The sequence below is a fragment of the Oncorhynchus mykiss genome, chromosome 4 (assembly GCF_013265735.2).
Source record: "Oncorhynchus mykiss isolate Arlee chromosome 4, USDA_OmykA_1.1, whole genome shotgun sequence".
NCBI lineage: Eukaryota > Metazoa > Chordata > Actinopteri > Salmoniformes > Salmonidae > Oncorhynchus > Oncorhynchus mykiss.
The window spans coordinates 14,514,174-14,534,466 of NC_048568.1; the positions used below are offsets into that span (position 1 = coordinate 14,514,174).

Here is a 20,293-nt window from a genome sequence, read left to right on the forward strand (position 1 = left end):
GTTTATTTGACTCTGATGATAAAGAAATAGAAAATATTCCTGTAAAGGACTGTGTTAAATATTTAGGAATACATCTGTCAAAAAAACACTTAGTCAGACAACATCCTAAAATTAAAAGACATATATATATATATATATATATATATATATTTAATAATTGACTACAAAGAGATCTTTCTATTCTTGGGAGAGTACTTCTGTCCAAGGCAGAGGGACTCTCGTTTTGTGTACCCCTCATTATCTTTATGTGTAAATCCTGCTACTTGTAAAGAGATCAATAAATCCTTTCTTGACTTCATCTGGAAAAACAAGTCTGGCAAACTAAAAAAAGTCAGTCCTTTCTAATAAAAGAGCTGAAGGCCTGGTCTGGAAGTGTTGGATTTTGTTGAGCGGGGCACATTTTTTTGTTGACAACAAGTTGGCCTATGACGCATAAATAGGCTACTTGTTTACTGCTCTATCTGAGAAATCACTGTGGATCCACTGACTCGTCTTCTCAGCCAGGCAATCCATAAACTCGATCTCCATTGTAAAAAAGCATCTAAACATTATTTCCCCTCGCTTGTATACTAGCATTTGGTTTGCAACAGCAGGGATTTAAACAGACCTTTGCAACATTTTGAAATGCGATTTCCACCAGCCCAAAGAGAATCCACATGTCTTGACAAGACAGACAGCTTTTCTAAGACATGCAAAATCATGTATACATCATCTCAATAGAATAACAGTTCAAACAAAACAAAATGCAGCTGGTTTGCTGTCTCTCCAGCATCAGTTTGAAGGGATCGTGTTAGCTGTGTAGTTTGCTAGCTAGCAAGGGAGAAGAGCCTGCAAAGCAACAATCTTTGTTTGGCATAGCAACGTGCCAATAGAACAAACCTCAATGGAACGAACGACCAGTAGGCTTGGCTGGCAACGGTGCCAATCGAACAAACAACCGACCGGCTTGATCGAGAGACAGACAGACAGAGACAGGCCCCAGTGGATGTGGGGGCACAAGCTGCTGATGTGTCCCCCTTCGTCTTGTGCCGTACACAAGGATGGGGTCTGTGGACAGGATACTGGGCTTGGGACGGAGGTGCTGAGGCAGGCGTCACATGCACAAACACATACAGTGGGGCAAAAAAGTATTTAGTCAGCCACCAATTGTGCAAGTTCTCCCACTTAAAAAGATGAGAGAGGCCTGGGGCCAAATTACAGGCCTCTCCCATCTTTTTAAGTGGGAGAACTTGCACAATTGGTGGCTGACTAAATACTTTTTTGCCTCACTGTATGTGTTTGTGCATGTGGTTATTTTTACTTTTCATCCAAAATATTCATATCATATGGCATGGGGTTATGAAAGTGTTTCTCTTATGGCCAGTGCATGACAGCAAAACGTCCGGAAAGTTTTTGAAACAGTAACCCTACTGACAGTTTTGTAGCTGCCTGTTGCATAAAATATACTTCTCCTACCACAAGGGGGCACACAGAACAACCAGAGGGAATCCTATATCACAAACAGGAATTTGTTTGTGATAGAGCTTCTTTCATGAACCCCATTGTGCAGTAAATGTATCTGGTTCAAACTGAGTAGTTATTTTTACTTTCACTCTCGTCTTAAATATACTACCTGATGTCTTGAACTTGACAGTTACAGCGCAATTATTCACACTTCTGTTTCCGCCGTTGGTGATCGCTAAAAACTATTTAACAAAAATGTAGGTGAGACCTCACTGAGTACTTTATAAAACATCAAAACAGAGGGCCACCTCCTCTTCCTCCCAGGAGACATCTCTGACAGGTCCCCTAGACAGGGGGGCCCTGGGGGACATTCCTGTCCAAAGCTGTGCTGTTCTCAGCTCAGCCACTCATAAATTACACACACACACCTTTCACAGGATCTCACAATAAACCGGAGTAGAGTAGTGGTTTCCGTTATAGAAACCATCTGTGTTCAACAATATGTTGGACTGAAGAACTAACAGCATGATGCTTCAACAGAAGTGTAATGCATCCTCACATAATGAGGCTTATGAAAGGTTGTAAGATTGGTTGTTTATCTGATTCGCTTAGATTTGAGGAATTATGCAAATAAATTGTAAACGTCAAGGAATGTCAATCTTGCTATAGTGGAAACAAAGACTGCTCTCAAGGCAGGTCTGCCGGTTTCGACTACCGGTTTTTGATGGTTTGTAAACAAATGTATTATTTTATGGATATGACATACACTTACATCAGGGATGGGCAACGTTGATGGGGTTGGGGACCACAAAAAATCTGAACTCATCATGGAGGGCCACAGTGGCTCACGGGTCTGTGTACCCACATCCACACCCACACATGGAGTAGAGAGAAATGGTTGCAGTTTTTAATATGATATCTGTGGGAGACCCCGATCGTTAATTCAACCATGATTACTATAAGTTTAGATAGCTGGCCGCTACACTAATTTACCTATCTAAAAAATGTTAGCTGACATGGGCTAATTTAGTGACTGTCAGTGACTGACATCACAAGAGAAAAACTGGCAATGCAGAAGCAAAGTTTGAAATTGCACCTTGTGTATTCTACTATTCTAACCCTCAAAAACATATATATCTTTTTTTCTTTGGAAATTGATCCGCGGGCCATTCCTGATTTACATTATTATTTGTTATCCTTGAAACACACCATTCAAAGAATCTGCATTAAACCTATATCAGACTACAGCAGATTACAGCCCACTGCCTAGTGCCCACCACGTCAAGTCTGTGACAGCCATTTGCCATTCCCTGGCCCGCCTGTTTTCCACTTTACTAAGGTTTTTCTTCCTGTCCTGCATTATCCAGACCACTCTAAGATGTAGTTTCCATTATGAAATCCCCACTTTAGCCTTGAACAACTGGCAGAATGTTCCACTCCTCCTCTCCATGATAGATGCAGGAGGGAGACCGCTTACTTCTATCCACCCGCTTCCAGAGCCAGTTTTTTTATCCAACCAGAGACTGGGCTGACTGAAGCTCGGAGGTGGCGGCGGACACGCGGACCGACGAGATGCCACACCCGACGGAGTAAGAAGAAACAACTACCAAAGGCAGAGGGACCCACGGGACTGAGTGTCTTCAATTTATCAAGCAAGATATTGAGCCCTGCCCATGTCTCCTTGCTTAGTAAAGGACTACATTTTGTGCCTACAACTCAGTGCAACGATTTCGATGTTAAGGTAGACATGTTTAAGTTTTTAATAAAACATTTGAATAAAACAACACGTTTAGCTCCCCTAATCGTGATATTTCCACTGAACATGTAGGTTGCTCACCTGCACATACCCCGACTCCTTTTAGAAGTATGAGTTATTTTGTACCTTCATTACAATCGCAATCACTCTATTGAGACATTTTGCAGACTCGTTGAATAATATGTTGTTCATCTCCTTAAGAACAAACAGGAGTACATATCTTTCCATAATTTACCTAAGGATGAAGAACAAGTTTTGCTTGATTTACAATCCGATGCGTCAGTCCTTACCTGCCCTGTTGATAAGGGTGGGTCGGTTGTACTCATGGATAGGACTGTTTATGTAAATGAGTGTCATAAACAACTGCTTGACAACACCTTTTACAAGAAACTCAGAAGGGACCCTGCTGCCCAATTTCAGAACACTATCTTTACTGTCCTAGATGGGTATTGAAGTTCTGGTCAGATATCACAAAAATAATACGACTTTTTGGCTATTCAACACCCTAAAATTGCTACTTTCTATACTTTGCCGAAATTACACAAGAATGTTACAAAACCTCCAGGGCGCCCTATTGTAGCGGGCATTGATGCAGTAACGGCCCCTCTATTGACTTTTTTTATTAGACCACTCGCAGAACACCTCCCTGCCTTTGTAAAGGACACCAGCATTATGATCTCTATTACTGAATCTCTTGATCCTCTCCCTGATAATACTTTGTTAGTTACTTTTGACGTTGAGTCGTTAGACATGAATATTCCACACGAGGGCGGTATTGAAGCTATGCAACATTTTCTTCTGCAACATGACCTGAATGAACTACCTTCCAGTGCATGCATTATAACATTGGCTGAAATAGTATTCACACCCACAACTACTTCATGTTTCTAAATGATTTCTTTATTCAGACAAAGGGTACTGCTATGGGATCCCCCATGTCTCCTAACTATGCTAATTTGTATGTGGGTTACATGGAGAAACAGTCCATTTTCAATCCTCTCAAAAACGTTTTCTTGCCTAACATCATTATTTGGAAACGGTATATTGATGATATTTTTGTTCTATGGAGGGGTGATGCAAAACAGCTCCAGGCGTTCCATGCTTTTCTTAACTCCTGTTCTGAGCATCTGAGATTTACTATGCAATCTGACACACGTCAAATCAGTTTCCTTGATCTTCTGATCTTGTGTGAGGATAATGTTCTATACACTGATCTTTACAGGAAACCTACTGATCGTTTGTTGAGGGCTGATAGTTGTCACCCGCTTCCCTTCAAAAAACAGTTTGCCCTACTGCCAATTCTGTCGAATCAAAAGAATTTACACAAAGCAATCTGATCTCGACATAAATATGGCTGAGACGCAAAGAAAATTCAAGGAGAGGGGGTACAAAAATGGTCAGATTAATACTGCCATTGAGAACATTCAAAACAAACCGAAACAGGATCTTTTTCAAGGTCAGTCTCGCAAAAAGACTACCCTCTATTCAAAGTCCTCTGAACAAATTAAGGGAAACATACACAAACATTGGCACATTCTAAGATCCGATGACAGTATCGGTAATGTGTTTTCTGACCCTCCCTTGATCATATTCTTACAGGGCAAAAACCTCAGAGATCAATTGGTAAACTCTGATTTACCACCTCAAGATATCCCTGCACAACGTCTATTTGTGCCCCAACTGGATGGAAACTACAAGTGTAATGGCTGTGCTCAATGTAATGGCACTTATAAATGTAGATCCTTCAAACCCCCCCAAACAGGGAAAAAGATCCCAATCAAAGGTGTTATCACGTGCTCCACGAAGACAGTTATTTATCTTATAACTTGTCCTTGTGATAAAAATTATTTGGGTAAAACAAAGCGTGAATTAAAAGTACGAATCTCGGACCATCGTAGCACCATTAGGTGCAAAAACTCAACTTACCCAATTGCGGCCCACTTTTTGGAAGCAAACCACTCAATCTCATCCCTATGTTATATCGGCATCAAACATGTCACCCACCCTAGGAGAGAGGGTGACCTCGACAATTTATTGTTAAAACAAGGAGTTGCCTGGATCTTTAATTTAAAGACTATTGCTCCCTTCGGTCTCAACGTAGCCATTCTTGTGATTTTGCTATTGTAAATGTTTGTAGGCTTACGTAGCCAAATTGTATCTATGATCGCTTCCTGCTCTCCCAACACTGCCATTCACAGGATCTATTGCATAGACGCTGTCTTCATGTCACTCCAGAAACACAGGAAATCTTCACATGCTAGTTTCACATGTGAGTCTGAGGAATATGATCATGTTAGTCAGTGGCAGTCATTTCAACATCCAGACATGATTGAGTTCCTCCCTAGTAGAGAACGATGGGCTGTGGCTCATTGGGAGAAAAGAACACTCACCACGTTCAAACATGTGACACCACAACAGGGGAAAAGATGAAATGATAAGAGCCAGGGAAAATGGGTAGTTATGGAGTTGCCAGAGTACACGCCTTTCATTTGTGTCATGTACAAGTCCCCTGCTATGGTATTTATCTGCTGCTTTTGTCTGGCCAGCTTAGCCCCAGCCAGCTCTCCCCTGTTGGCATCCCCATGCCAGATGAATGATTGGGTGCCAGAGAGAATTTGCATTTCTTTAGAACTGGGGGCATTTGGTGGTGTTTTGCAACTGTGGTGTCTCAGGGGACAGGCAAGTGGATTTACAGCTTAGCAATATTCCCACGTCATTGTTGGGAATCTGATTGTTGAAAACATAATGTAAAGCAAAAATACATGTACACACACACACTTTCTAAGGAGTTGTTTGCACGATAACTTTGGGCTTGCGTTGACTTTTATTGTACATCCCTCTTGAAATTTGAGTCCCTCTGATACATTTGACAATTAGCCTTCACTTTATGTCTGTATGTTGTGTTATGGGCTTCTATATGACTTATTACCACTGTTTCCATAATATAAGATTCTCACCATGCAAATAAACAGCGAGAGGGAGAGCGAGCGAATGCAGTCACTCAGCTATCACAAAGAGCAACTCCTCCTTCTGAGCTTGGACTCCACCCCATGATCTAGTTCCCTCTCCCCCTGCAGATGACAGTTATATTTACCCTGCTAGTGAAGTGCTGCGGGTTCACAACACCGCAGACGACAGCAACAGCCTGCCTACTTCTTGTATCCGTGGTGATACGTTAGGGTAAGTTCTGCATTGGAATAGCAGCCATGGAAAGAAGCATGAATTTTGACGAGATTCTTTCTCATATTGGGGGCTTTGGCAAGTTCCAGAAGAGCCTGTATGTGTGGATTTGCCTCCCCCAGATCCTGCTGGCGTTCCACATGCTGATATCCATATTCACAGGGGCCGTCCCCCCTCATCTCTGTCGCTCCACCAACACCACCTGGCCCTTGACCGCCAGCTCAGACCCTCCCAATTTCAACTTCAGCCTGGTGACTGGCCCAGACGGTGACCCAGGCCGGTCCTGCTCTGCCCCTGGGGGGATCCCTGGCACCCCGCTGGCCCAGCTGAATCACAGCATTGCCCTGGCCCTTAGTGACAGCCACGCCACTGAGGGTTGCCAAGGGGGATGGGAATTCAGCAAGGAGACCTTCCACAGCACCGTGGCAACCGAGGTGAGTAAGAGACACGGCAGGAAAATGGACGTGGCAGGCTCTCTCTCTGTCTGTCTGTCTGTATGTCTGTCTGGGGGGTTCAAATGTGATGAACACCTTCTGGTCACACATTCTCACATGAATTGAAGCCATTCTGCAGTTGGTTATGTGGAACTCATTTTTACAGCTATGTAACTGTGTAGTGGTGGTGATATCTGAACCTGATCTAGACTCCTGTGGTGCAGGCATCCTCTCTCTCTCTCTCTCTCTCTCTCTCTCTCTCTCTCTCTCTCTCTCTCTCTCTAAAGCCTGGCCAGTGAAGTTCATTCCCCCCATAACCCACTAGTAAACAATATGTGGATCAGGGTTGGATGTGGGGATACTTGAATGAACTGATTGGGTCTAGTGCATCTTGAGGGACCTTCACACAGCGACACTAACCATAGTGGAAGTGTCCCAGCCCGCAGAACATGTTGAAGGTTATTGATTTACAAACACCCAGGATTGCCTGTTCTTAATGTCTTAGTTTATTGTACTTAATTTTTTTGCTAGATATTGCTGCATTGTTGGGGCGAGAAACATGAGCATTTCACTGCACCTGCGATAACGTTTGCAGAACTGTGTACGCAACCAATAAACTTTGATTTGATCAGACCTCCACCGGGAGTCCGACTGTTAAAGGCTGTCTAAAAAATAGGATGTATGTCAACTCATGACCCGTTCGTTTACATTCCATGGGGTGTGGTTCCACCTCAAAAAGATTGACACCCACCATCTCAGATTCTTCTCAGATTGTAGTATAGAATTGAGATTCTATGAGATTCTCTGAGATTCTTGGATTATTGCTTCCCTGTGTATCTTGTGATGTTTTGTTCACCTGTTCAGAGAAATTACCAATTGAAGTCACTTACATTATTTACGATAAATGAGTGTGAAAGTACCAGGTTTTGCCCACTATATCAAATCAAATGTTATTAGTCACATGCGCCGAATACAACAAGACCTTACAGGGAAATGCTTACTTATGAGCCCCTAACCGACAGTGCAGTTTAAAAAAAATATGGATAAGAATAAGAGATAAAAGTAACAAGTAATTAGAGAGGAGCAGTAAAAAAAATATATATATATATTTACAGGGGGTGCTGGTACACAGTCAATGTGCGGGGGCACCGGTTAGTTGAGGTAGTATGTACATGTAGGTAGAGTTAATTAAAGTGACTATGCATAGATGAAAACAGAGAGCGGTAGTTGTGTGGAGAGGGGAGGGGGGGGGTGATGTGAATAGTCTGGGTAGCCATTTGACTAGATGTTCAGGAGTCTTATGGCTTGGGGGTAGTAGCTGTTTATAAGCCTCTTGGACCTAGACTTGGCGCTCCGGTAACGCTTGCCATGTGGTAGCAGAGAGAACAGTCTATGACTAGGGTGGCTGGAGTCTGACAATTTTCAGGGCCTTCCTTTGACACCGCCTGGTATAGAGGTCCTGGATGGCAGGAAGCTTGGCCCCAGTGATGTACTGGGCAGTTCGCACTACCCTCTATTGTGCCTTGCGGTCGTAGGCCGAGCAGTTGCCATACCAGGCAGTGATGCAACCAGTCAGGATGCTCTCGATGGTGCAGCTGTAGAACCTTTTGACGATCTGAGGACCCATGCCAAATCTTTTCAGTCTCCTGAGGGGGATAGGTTTTGTTGTGCCCCCTTCACGACTGTCACGGTGTGCTTGAACCATGTTAGTTTGTTGGTGATGTGGACACCAAGGAACTTGAAGCTCTCAACTTGGGGGCGTGCTTGGTCCTCTTTTTCCTTTAGTCCACAATCATCTCATTTGTCTTGATCACGTTGAGGGAGAGGTTGTTGTCCTGGCACCACACGGCCAGGTCTCTGACCTCCTCCCTATAGGCTGTCTCGTTGTTGTCGGTGATCAGGCCTACCACTGTTGTGCCATTGACAAATGTAATGATGGTGTTGGAGTCGTGCCTGGCCATGCAGTCATGAGTGAACAGGGAGTAGAGGAGGGGGCTGAGCACGCATCGCTGAGGGGCCCATGTGATGAAGATCAGCTTGGCGGATGTGTTGTTACCTACCCTTACCACCTGGGGGTGGAGTCCAGGATCCAGTTGCAGAGGGAGGTGTTTAGTCCCAGGGTGAGCCATGACCAGCCTGGGACATGGCTACAGACATGAGTGCTACGGGTCGGTAGTCATTTAGGCAGGTTACCTTAGTGTTCTTGGGCACAGGCACTATGGTGGTCTGCTTAAAACATGTTGGTATTACAGACTCGGACAGGGAGAGGTTGAAAATGTCAGGGAAGACACTTGCTAGTTGGTCAGCGCATGCTCGCAGTACACATCCTGGTAATCCGTCTGGCCCTGCGGTCTTGTGAATGTTGACCTGTCTAAAGGTCTTACTCACATCGGCTGCGGAGGGCGTGATCACACAGTCTTCCGGTACAGCTGGTGCTCTCATGCATGTTTCAGTGTTATTTGCCACGAAGCGAGCATAGAAGTAGTTTAGCTCGTCTGGTAGGCTCGTGTCACTGGGCAGCTCTCGGCTGTGCTTCCCTTTGTAGTCTGTAATGGTTTGCAGGCCCTGCCACATCCGACGAGCGTCGGAGCCGGTGTAGTACGACTCGATCTTAGTCCTGTATTGACGCTTTGCCTGTTTGATGGTTCGTCTGAAGGTTTAACGGGATTTATTATAAGCCTCTGGGTTAGAGTCCCGCTCCTTGAAAACGGCAGCTCTAGGCTTTAGCTCAGTGCGGATGCTGCCTGTAATCCATGGTTTCTGGTTGGGGTATATATGTACGGTCAAATCAAAATCAAATCAAATGTATTTATATAGCCCTTCGTACATCAGCTGATATCTCAAAGTGCTGTACAGAAACCCAGCCTAAAACCCCAAACAGCAAGCAATGCAGGTGTAGAAGCACGGTGGCTAGGAAAAACTCCCTAGAAAGGCCAAAACCTAGGAAGAAACCTAGAGAGGAACCAGGCTATGTGGGGTGGCCAGTCCTCTTCTGGCTGTGCCGGGTGGAGATTTTAACAAAACATGGTCAAGATGTTCAAATGTTCATAGATGACCAGCATGGTCGAATAATAATAAGGCAGAATAGTTGAAACTGGAGCAGCAGCACAGTCAGGTGGACTGGGGACAGCAAGGAGTCATCATGTCAGGTATTCCTGGGGCATGGTCCTAGGGCTCAGGTCCTCCGAGAGAGAGAAAGAACGAGAGAATTAGAGAGAGCATATGTGGGATGGCCAGTCCTCTTCTGGCTGTGCCGGGTGGAGATTATAACAGAACATGGCCAAGATGTTCAAATGTTCATAAATGACCAGCATGGTCGAATAATAATAAGGCAGAACAGTTGAAACTGGAGCAGCAGCACAGCCAGGTGGACTGGGGACAGCAAGGAGTCATCATGTCAGGTAGTCCTGGGGCATGGTCCTAGGGCTCAGGTCCTCCGAGAGAGAGAAAGAGAGAAGGAGAGAATTAGAGAACGCACACTTAGATTCACACAGGACACCGAATAGGACAGGAGAAGTACTCCAGATATAACAAACTGACCCTAGCCCCCCGACACATAAACTACTGCAGCATAAATACTGGAGGCTGAGACAGGAGGGGTCAGGAGACACTGTGGCCCACTCCGAGGACACCCCCGGACAGGGCCAAACAGGAAGGATATAACCCCACCCACTTTGCCAAAGCACAGCCCCCACACCACTAGAGGGATATCTTCAACCACCAACTTACCATCCTGAGACAAGGCTGAGTATAGCCCACAAAGACCTCCGCCACGGCACAACCCAAGGGGGGGGGGCGCCAACCCAGACAGGATGACCACATCAGTGACTCAACCCACTCAGGTGATGCACCCCCTCCAGGGATGGCATGAGAGAGCCCCAGTAAAGCCAGTGACTCAGCCCCTGTAATAGGGTTAGAGGCAGAGAATCCCAGTGGAAAGAGGGGAACCGGCCAGGCAGAGACAGCAAGGGCGGTTCGTTGCTCCAGAGCCTTTCCGTTCACCCTCCCACTCCTGGGCCAGACTACACTCAATCATATGACCCACTGAAGAGATGAGTCTTCAGTAGAGACTTAAAGGTTGAGACCGAGTTTGCGTCTCTGACATGGGTAGGCAGACCGTTCCATAAAAATGGAGCTCTATAGGAGAAAGCCCTGCCTCCAGCTGTTTGCTTAAAAATTCTAGGGACAATTAGGAGGCCTGCGTCTTGTGACCGTAGCGTACGTAGGTATGTACGGCAGGACCAAATCAGAGAGATAGGTATGAGCAAGCCCATGTAATGCTTTGTAGGTTAGCAGTAAAACCTTGAAATCAGCCCTTGCTTTGACAGGAAGCCAGTGTAGAGAGGCTAGCACTGGAGTAATATGATCAAATCTTTTGGTTCTAGTCAGGATTCTAGCAGCCGTATTTAGCACTAACTGAAGTTTATTTAGTGCTTTATCCGGGTAGCCGGAAAGTAGAGCATTGCAGTAGTCTAACCTGGAAGTGACAAAAGCATGGATTAATTTTTCTGCATCATTTTTGGACAGAAAGTTTCTGATTTTTGCAATGTTACGTAGATGGAAAAAAGCTGTCCTTGAAATGGTCTTGATATGTTCTTCAAAAGAGAGATCAGGGTCCAGAGTAACGCCGAGGTCCTTCACAGTTTTATTTGAGACGACTGTACAACCATTAAGATTAATTGTCAGATTCAACAGAAGATCTCTTTGTTTCTTGGGACCTAGAACAAGCATCCCTGTTTTGTCCGAGTTTAAAAGTAGAAAGTTTTCAGCCATCCACTTTCTTATGTCTGAAACACATTCTTCTAGCAAGGGCAATTTTGGGGCTTCACCATGTTTAATTGAAATGTACAGCTGTGTGTCATCCGCATAGCAGTGAAAGTTAACATTATGTTTTCGAATAACATCCCCAAGAGGTAAAATATATAGTGAAAACAATAGTGGTCCTAAAACGGAACCTTGAGGAACACCGAAATTTACAGTTGATTTGTCAGAGGACAAACCATTCACAGAGACAAACTGATATCTTTCCGACAGATAAGATCTAAACCAGGCCAGAACTTGTCCGTGTAGACCAATTTGGGTTTCCAATCTCTCCAAAAGAATGTGGTGATCGATGGTATCAAAAGCAGCACTAAGGTCTAGGAGCACGAGGACAGATGCAGAGCCTCGGTCCGATGCCATTAAAATGTAATTTACCACCTTCACAAGTGCAGTCTCAGTGCTATGATGGGGTCTAAAACCAAACTGAAGCATTTCGTATACATTGTTTGTCTTCAGGAAGGCAGTGAGTTGTTGCGCAACAGCCTTTTCTAAAATTTTTGAGAGGAATGGAAGATTCGATATAGGCCGATAGTTTTTTATATTTTCTGGGTCAAGGTTTGGCTTTTTCAAGAGAGGCTTTATTACTGCCACTTTTAGTGAGTTTGGTACACATCCGGTGGATAGAGAGCCGTTTATTATGTTCAACATAGGAGGGCCAAGCACAGGAAGCAGCTCTTTCAGTAGTTTAGTTGGAATAGGGTCCAGTATGCAGTTTGAAGGTTTAGAGGCCATGATTATTTTCATCATTGTGTCAAGAGATATAGTACTAAAACACTTGAGCGTCTCTCTTGATTCTAGGTCCTGGCAGAGTTGTGCAGACTCAGGACAACTGAGCTTTGAAGGAATACGCAGATTTAAGGAGGAGTCCGTAATTTGCTTTCTAATAATCATAATCTTTTCCTCAAAGAAGTTCATGAATTTATCACTGCTAAAGTGAAAGTCATCCTCTCTTGGGGAATGCTGCTTTTTAGTTAGCTTTGCGACAGTATCAAAAAGGAATTTCGGATTGTTCTTATTTTCCTCAATTAAGTTAGAAAAATAGGATGATCGAGCAGCAGTAAGGGCTCTTCGGTACTGCACAGTACTGTCTTTCCAAGCTAGTCGGAAGACTTCCAGTTTGGTGTGGCGCCATTTCCGTTCCAATTTTCTGGAAGCTTGCTTCAGAGCTCGGGTATTTTCTGTGTACCAGGGAGCTAGTTTCTTATGAGAAATGTTTTTAGTTTTTAGGGGTGCAACTGCATCTAGGGTATTGCGCAAGGTTAAGTTGAGTTCCTCAGTTAGGTGGTTAACTGATTTTTGTCCTCTGGCGTCCTTGGGTAGACAGAGGGAATCTGGAAGGACATCAAGGAATCTTTGTGTTGTCTGTGAATTTATAGCACGACTTTTGATGATCCTTGGTTGGGGTCTGAGCAGATTATTTGTTGCAATTGCAAACGTAATAAAATGGTGGTCCGATAGTCCAGGATTATGAGGAAAAACAATAAGATCCACAACACTGTGTCCACGGTCACTGTGGGGATGATGTCATCGATGCACTTATTGATGAAGCCAATGACAGATGTGGTGTACTCCTCAATGCCATTGGAGATGCCACTGTCCCTGCTACTGCCATACCATTTTATCCAGCTGGTCTTGTGTTTAAATGGATTACAACATTTTCTTTGGAACTGTGGGTAGAAAACCAATAGCTTTTGCTCATGATGAAAATAAAATGTGTGGTCATCCTCACAATTCAAGCCAGTCCTCCATGAAAGCAATTCAGTTTGTCCTTCTCTAGGGCTTAATCTGTGTCCAGGAAATGGCTGCTCTGTGTGTGGTTTATTCCCTTCACAACATTTCTGGATTAGTTAAACCATTCTTGGTGAACAAGCAAACCATTAAACTACAGCAGTTCTAATGGTTTTAATGGTCTGGATATAGTCCCAAACACACACCCAGCTAGCACATAACGTTCTGAGAACCATATGTTTCTTAGAGGTTGGTGAGAGTGTGGTTGTGAGGAACTATCCTCTATCTTGTCAAGTGTGTTGGCCACTAATTGGCCACACCTGATCTTAATGAGTGCTAGTTTCCTTTGAAATGGGGTCTGTTTGAGTTGACCAAAATGAACAACTTTGTATGAATAAAAAAACAAACATGACATGTTAGCTCCATACTGGTGGAGGAGTGAACTAATTCCATGGGTAGAGAACATAAGATAGTAGTGTCAGGATTTGGCCAGGGTTGTTCCGGTTTTTGGTCACTAGATGCCCCCATTGTGCTTTTTGACCTTTTGTTTTCCCTTGATCCCCATTATTATTTGCACCTGTGCCTCGTTTCCCCTGATTGTATTTAAACCCTTAGTTTTCCTCAGTTCTTTGCTCTGTGTTTGTATGTTAGCACCCAGCCCTAGTATTCTGTGAACTCTTGTTGATCCCGGTGGACTCTCTTGTGGAATTCTGTTTTTGTTCTTGTTTATTTATTTTTGAGTATCTTTTGAGGCTTTTTATGCTATTCCTACCACCTTGTGGATTTACCTTTTTTGTCTTGGAGGATTACCTTTGTTCTTGTGGAATTCCTTTTGAGGTTGTGGAGTTACATGTTTTCCTGAAGGACTTCTCTTTTTACTTCATTAAATACACCGTCTCAAGTACTGCTGTGTCTGCCTCATCTTCTGGGTTCTGCCGACTATTCGTGGCTCAGTAGGTTAAGTGACTGTTTCTCACTCCGGAGACCCGGGTTCGTAACCGGGCCCTGACAAGTAGGTTTGAATTTCCCTGATGCCGTGCCACAATAAAAAAATAAATGTTTGCATGATTAATGCCTAAGAAAATTGATTTATATGTGTCCTGTGCTTGGAGTTCATAACAGTTAAACCTGTTTGGGCTAGGGGGCAGCATTTTCACTTTTGGATGAAAAGTGTGCCCAGAGTAAACTGCCTCCTACTCAGTCCCACATGCTAATATATGCATATTATTATTAGTATTGGATAGACACTCTGAAGTTTCTAAAACTGTTTGAATGATGTCTGTGAGTATAACTCATATGGCAGGCAAAAACCTGAGAAAAAATCCAAACAGCAAGTGGGAAATCTGAGGTTTGTAGTTTTTTAAACGCAGCCCCTATTTAATATACAGTGGGATATTGGTTATGTTGCACTTCCTTAAGGCTTCCACTAGATGTCAACTGGCTTTAGAACTTTGTTTGATGCTTCTACTATGAAGGGGGGCTGAATGAGAGGGGAATGAGTCAGAGGTCTGCCAGCAGTCACGAGCTCAGTCACGTGCATTCACAGAGGTAGCTCCCGTTCCAAATGCCCTAACAAAAGGAGGTATATGGACATAAATTATTAACTTTATCGAACAAATCAAACATTTATTGTGGAACTGGGATTCCTGGGAGTGCATTCTGATGAAGATCATCAAAAGTAATTTATATTTATAATGCTATTTCTGACTAATGTTGACTGCGCAACATGGCGGATATTTCTTTTGGCTGGTTTGGGCTCTGAGCTCCGTACTCAGATTATTGCATGGTATGCTTTTTCCGTAAAGTTTTTTTGAAATCTGACACAGAGGTTGCATTAAGGAGAAGTTTATCTAAAGTTCCATGCGTAACACTTGAATTCTCGTCAACCTTTATAATGAGTATTTCTGTGAATTGATGTGGCTCTCTGCAAAATCACCGCATGTTTTGGAACTACTGAACATAACACGCCAATGTAAAATTAGATTTTTGGATATAAATATGCACTTTATCGAACAAAACATACATGTATTGTGTAACATGAAGTCCTATGAGTGTCATCTGATGAAGATCATCAAAAGTTAGTGATTAATTTTATCTCTATTTGTGCTTTTTGTGACTCCTCTTTGGCTGAAAAAATGGATGAGTTTTTCTGTGACTTGGTGGTGACCTAACATAATCGTTTGTGGAGCTTTCTCTGTAAAACATTTTTGAAATCAGACACTGTGGCTGGATTAACGATAATTGTATCTTTAAAATGGTGCCTAATACTTGTATGTTTGAGAAATTAGATTTATGAGATTTCTATTGATTTGCATTTGGTGCCCTGCAATTTCATTGGCTGTTGGCGGAACCCTGTTCCCAGACAGGTTGACTTAAGCTATTCATTTTATTAAAAGTCTTATTGAGACGTTCAGTGAAAGTTTTAAGGAACCTTAAAAATAACCTAATTTCTGTTCTCAGAACGTTAATAAAACCTCACAGGAAGCCTGCAGGCTGACTTCGGTCGTCAGTTGAATGGTGTTTCCTCCGACACTTTGGTGCGGCTGGCTTCCGGGTTAAGTGAGCTGGTGTTAAGAAGCGTGGTTTGGCGGGTCATGTTTCGGAGGTCGCATGACTCGAACTTTGCCTCTGCCAAGCCTGTTGGGGAGTTGAAGCGAAGAGACAAGGAAGCATTCAGACTGACTTTGGTTGTCAGTTGAACAGTGTTTCCTCCGGCACATTGGTGCGGCTGGCTTCTGAGCCCGTTGGGGAGTTGCAGCAATGAGACAAGATCGTAATCACGAAATTGGGGAGAAAAAGGCAATATTTGTTATTTATTTTTTAAAATCCTCACATGATAACTTTTAAGGAACCATAGTAAAACATTCTCAGAACCTCCCTGCAACTAAAAATGTACCTTCCCAAAAGCGGCAAAATGTTCTCTTCCGTTCTCGGAACGTTTAAAAAAACGTTCAGTTGTACCGGTCAGGAAACTTGGCTTCGTTCTCAGAACCAATGGGAAACCAAAAACATATGTTCCCACAACTTCCAAGGGTTGGCTTTAATGTTAAATGTCACCAATCACTTTGCATATACACTACCGTTCAAAAGTTTGGGGTCACTTGGAAATGTCCTTGTTTTTGAAAGAAAAGCACCTTTTTTGTACATTAAAATAATATCAAATTGATCAGAAATACAGTGTAGACCAATCAATCAAACAATCAAATTGATTTATAAAGCTCTTCTTACATCAGCTGATGTCACAAAGTGCTGTACAGAAACCCAGCCTAAAACCCCAAACAGCAAGCAATGCAGGTGTAGAATCACGGTGGCTAGGAAAAACTCCCTAGAAAGGCCAGAACCTAGGAAGAAACCTAGAGAGGAACCAGGCTATGAGGGGTGGCCAGTCCTCTTCTGGCTGTGCCGGGTGGAGATTTTAACACAACATGGCCAAGATGTTCAAATGTTCATAAATGACCAGCAGGGTCAAATAATAATCACAGTGGTTGTTGAGGGTGCAACAGGTCAGCACCTCAGGAGTAAATGCCATTTGGCTTTTCATAGCCGATCATTCAGAGTATCTCTACCGCTCCTGCTGTCTCTAGAGAGTTGAAAACAGCAGGTCTGAGACTGGTGGCACGTCCGGTGAACAGGTCAGGGTTCCATAGCCGCAGGCAGAACAGTTGAAACTGGAGCAGCAGCACAGCCAGGTGGCTTGGGGACAGCAAGGAGTCATCAGGCCAGGTAGTCCTGAGGCATGGTCCTAGACATTGTTAATGTTGTAAATGACTATTGTAGCTGGAAACTGCAGAGTTTTTATGGAATATCTACATAGGCGTACAGAGGCCCATTATCCGCAACCATCACTCCTGTGTTCCAATGGTACGTTGCGTTAGCTAATCCAAGTGTATCATTTTAAAAGGCTAATTGATCATTTGAAAACCCTTTTGCAGTTATGGTAGCACAGCTGAACACTGTTGTACTTATTAAAGAAGTAATAAAACTGGACTTCTTTAGACTAGTTGAGTATCTGGAGCATCAGCATTTGTATGTTCGCCTCACAAGTCCTCAACTGGCAGCTTCATTAACTAGTACTTGCAAAACACCAGTCTCAACAGTGAAAAGACGACTCCGGGATGCTGGCCTTCTAGGCCTCCCACTCCTCTTTCTATTCTGGTTAGATCCAGTTTGCTCTGTTCTGTGAAGGGAGTAGTACACAGCATTGTACGAGATCTTCAGTTTCTTGGCAATTTCTCGCATGGAATAGCCTTCATTTCTCAGAACAAGAATAGACTGACGAGTTTCAGAAGAAAGTTCTTTGTTTCTGGCCATTTTGAGCCTGTAATCGAACTCACAAATGCTGATGCTCAAGATACTCAACTAGTCTAAAGAAGGACAGTTTTATTGCTTCTTTAATCAGTACAACAGTTTCACGCTGTGCTAACATGATTGCAATAAGGTACCTTGTACTTTCACACACATTTTTGGTAAAGAAATGCAAACTAGGGACTCCAATGGCTAACTTCTCTGAAAAAGTGGTGAAAAACATCAGATTCACAGGGAATAGATTACTTAGGATGAAGAAGCAATACTCCAAGCTGCAGCTCCCTACTACTTGTCAGACATAGAGAACTGATACTGTACACTGGTTGTAGGGGTGAGATTGGTGGTGGGTGCGTCAGTGGCTTTTGACCCTTTTATTTGATTTTCAACTAAATAATGTTGCCGGAACGCTAATCTTATCGATTTGTAAATACAGACACGATTTCAGAACAATCTGAGATGGTGGGTGTAATGGCATGCTGATATTACATGGAACGACTCATCTGTTATTATTGATGTGAGAGACATGACGGACACTTAGATGTAATCTGTTGAGAAGCATGTGCTCATAGGCTTCTATAGCTCATGGGCAAAATATTTGGACACCACAGTCAAAATACAGTTACAGGGCTGTGCAATTGGTGCTTGCCAATATGACGTAGCTTTTCAACTAATTTGAACCCTCTGTCCTTGACAGTGGGATCTGGTGTGTGACCACGCTAATCTAAACAATGTTGGTTCCTCAATCTACATGTTTGGTCTTCTGGTTGGCGCTGTGCTGTTTGGTTTCTTAGCTGATAAGTAAGTATAAAACAACTGTGCATTTTCCACCATGTGTTTAAAAAAAAAATCTCATTTAGCCTGATGATCTATGAGACATGTATTCTAGGTAGGTCACAAACTTAATGCGCGGTCATGCTAAACGAAACTCAAGCAAACTCAGTCCCACTTTAGGTGAAGTAAAACAAAAATTGAGCTCAATGAACGCTTTGCAGCTTGTATTGATATTTACATTTGCTGGCACATTTTATTTGTGTAACTCGGAATATTTATAGAAAGTACACAGAGAAATGTCTGCACAGACTATTTTCAGTAGTAGCAGTCATATTCAGAGCTCTTGTAGGCCAGCCAAGTCAAAAGCATTTGACGCATTTTAACACGGGATATTAAAGAGTGCATCTAATTTGCAGCACATTTCCCACTCCCTATCAGTCCAATTCATTCTCAACACACCCGTACAGTACCGTGAGTGAGGACACCTCAAGTGAAACAGTTTCTAGTCATTTAAAAAGGTATAATCCCCCTCTTTCTTGTTTCAGGTATGGACGCAGGAACATAATCCTGGTTGGTTTGACTATCCAGTCAACCTGTGGGGTCGGAGCTGCGTTTGCCCCAAATTTCTACGTGTATGTTTTCCTGCGCTTTGTTGTTGGAACCGCTATTTCTGCTGTCATCATGAACGCATTTGTTTTAGGTCAGTCTCCCTCTCTCTCTCTCTCTTACACACTCACAACCACGCACATACAGTAAATATTCATAAAGTTATTGACTTGTGATCTTAGCAAAATGAAGATGATAAGGTGCTGGTTTTCTACTCTCTATACTGATTTGTTTGTGGCCCAAAGGCACAGAGTGGACAGGATCAAAGCACCGCATGCTAGCTGGGATCATCACCGACTACTTCTTTGGGTTTGGCTACATCATCTTGGCAGGCCTGGCCTACCTCATCCGAGACTGGCGTAAACTCCAGCTGGCCATCTCAGCACCAGGCTTCCTCTTCATCTTCTACATTTGGTGAGTCACTGGCCAGCTGCAGTATGTCTATAGCCTGGACTACAAACTGAATATCACCCACTTTCATTATCTTCAGTAAAATGAAAGGATCATTCAGTTTGGATTCCAGGCTAGCACGCCAACTCACTAAAGGAGAATTTCAAGGGAATAAAGAGGAACCCTTTTGTCTTCAATAATCCAAGCCAGATGGGTCATTACATGCCATTTGGGAATATCTAAGTATATCTAAATTGCACGATTGTGTGCATATTTTCCCTGATATTCTAGGAAAAGTATTGGCCTACTTCCTACCTCATGGCTAAATGTAACTTCATGTTTATCTCTTGTTCCCATGGGGTCAAACTAATGCCCGTTGGCATATGTAGTTGACTATGTGTGTGGCTCAAATGAACGCCTCTCCTCTACCTTCTTAGGGTCCTACCAAAGTCAGCTCGGTGGCTGATGGCCAACCAGAGGTACGAGGAGGCCATGGATCTGGTCAGGAAAGCAGCTCTGATGAACGGCAAACCCCTGCGGGAGGACATAGAGATATGTCAGGTGTGGTTTGTTGGTCATGTTGTTTTGTCCACAGGCTAATTGCTATAGAGAGAGATTCCAACAGCCTTGATAAAAAGCACTTGCAAAACAACACTTCTATACACAAGCAATGTTAAGAGCAATAGCGCTAAAGCCTGAGCATGTTAAATTGCTTTGCATGTTGTCCCTACACTGTAAGGCATGCCGTGGGGGCATGAACATTATATAAATTGAATTGGTGTGCTTATCGCTTTGATGAGCTCATTCCTTTACTTATAACCATCACTGTGAAATGCTCATGGCTAATCTGCTCTTGTTA

The 20,293-nt window shown here is 43.3% G+C and overlaps 1 protein-coding gene across 4 annotated transcripts in view; it reads left to right on the plus strand.

The window, feature by feature from the left end:
- si:dkey-119m7.4 (uncharacterized protein LOC560629 homolog) overlaps positions 1-20,293 on the plus strand; it is a 36,872-nt gene that overhangs the window by 9,869 nt on the left and 6,710 nt on the right. For 2 of the 4 annotated variants that reach the window (XR_005051466.1, XM_036975683.1), the window contains exons 2-6: positions 6,277-6,813; positions 18,362-18,465; positions 18,984-19,138; positions 19,290-19,458; positions 19,872-19,995. Coding sequence is in view for 3 of the 4 variants with exons in the window: in XM_036975683.1 (XP_036831578.1) it covers positions 6,406-6,813; positions 18,362-18,465; positions 18,984-19,138; positions 19,290-19,458; positions 19,872-19,995 (960 nt within the window). In the remaining variant the exon portion in view is untranslated. Of the gene's footprint in view, positions 1-5,907; positions 6,814-18,361; positions 18,466-18,983; positions 19,139-19,289; positions 19,459-19,871; positions 19,996-20,293 lie in introns of those variants that run through there. The other 2 variants (XM_036975684.1, XM_021600278.2) reach the window with 2 other exon arrangements.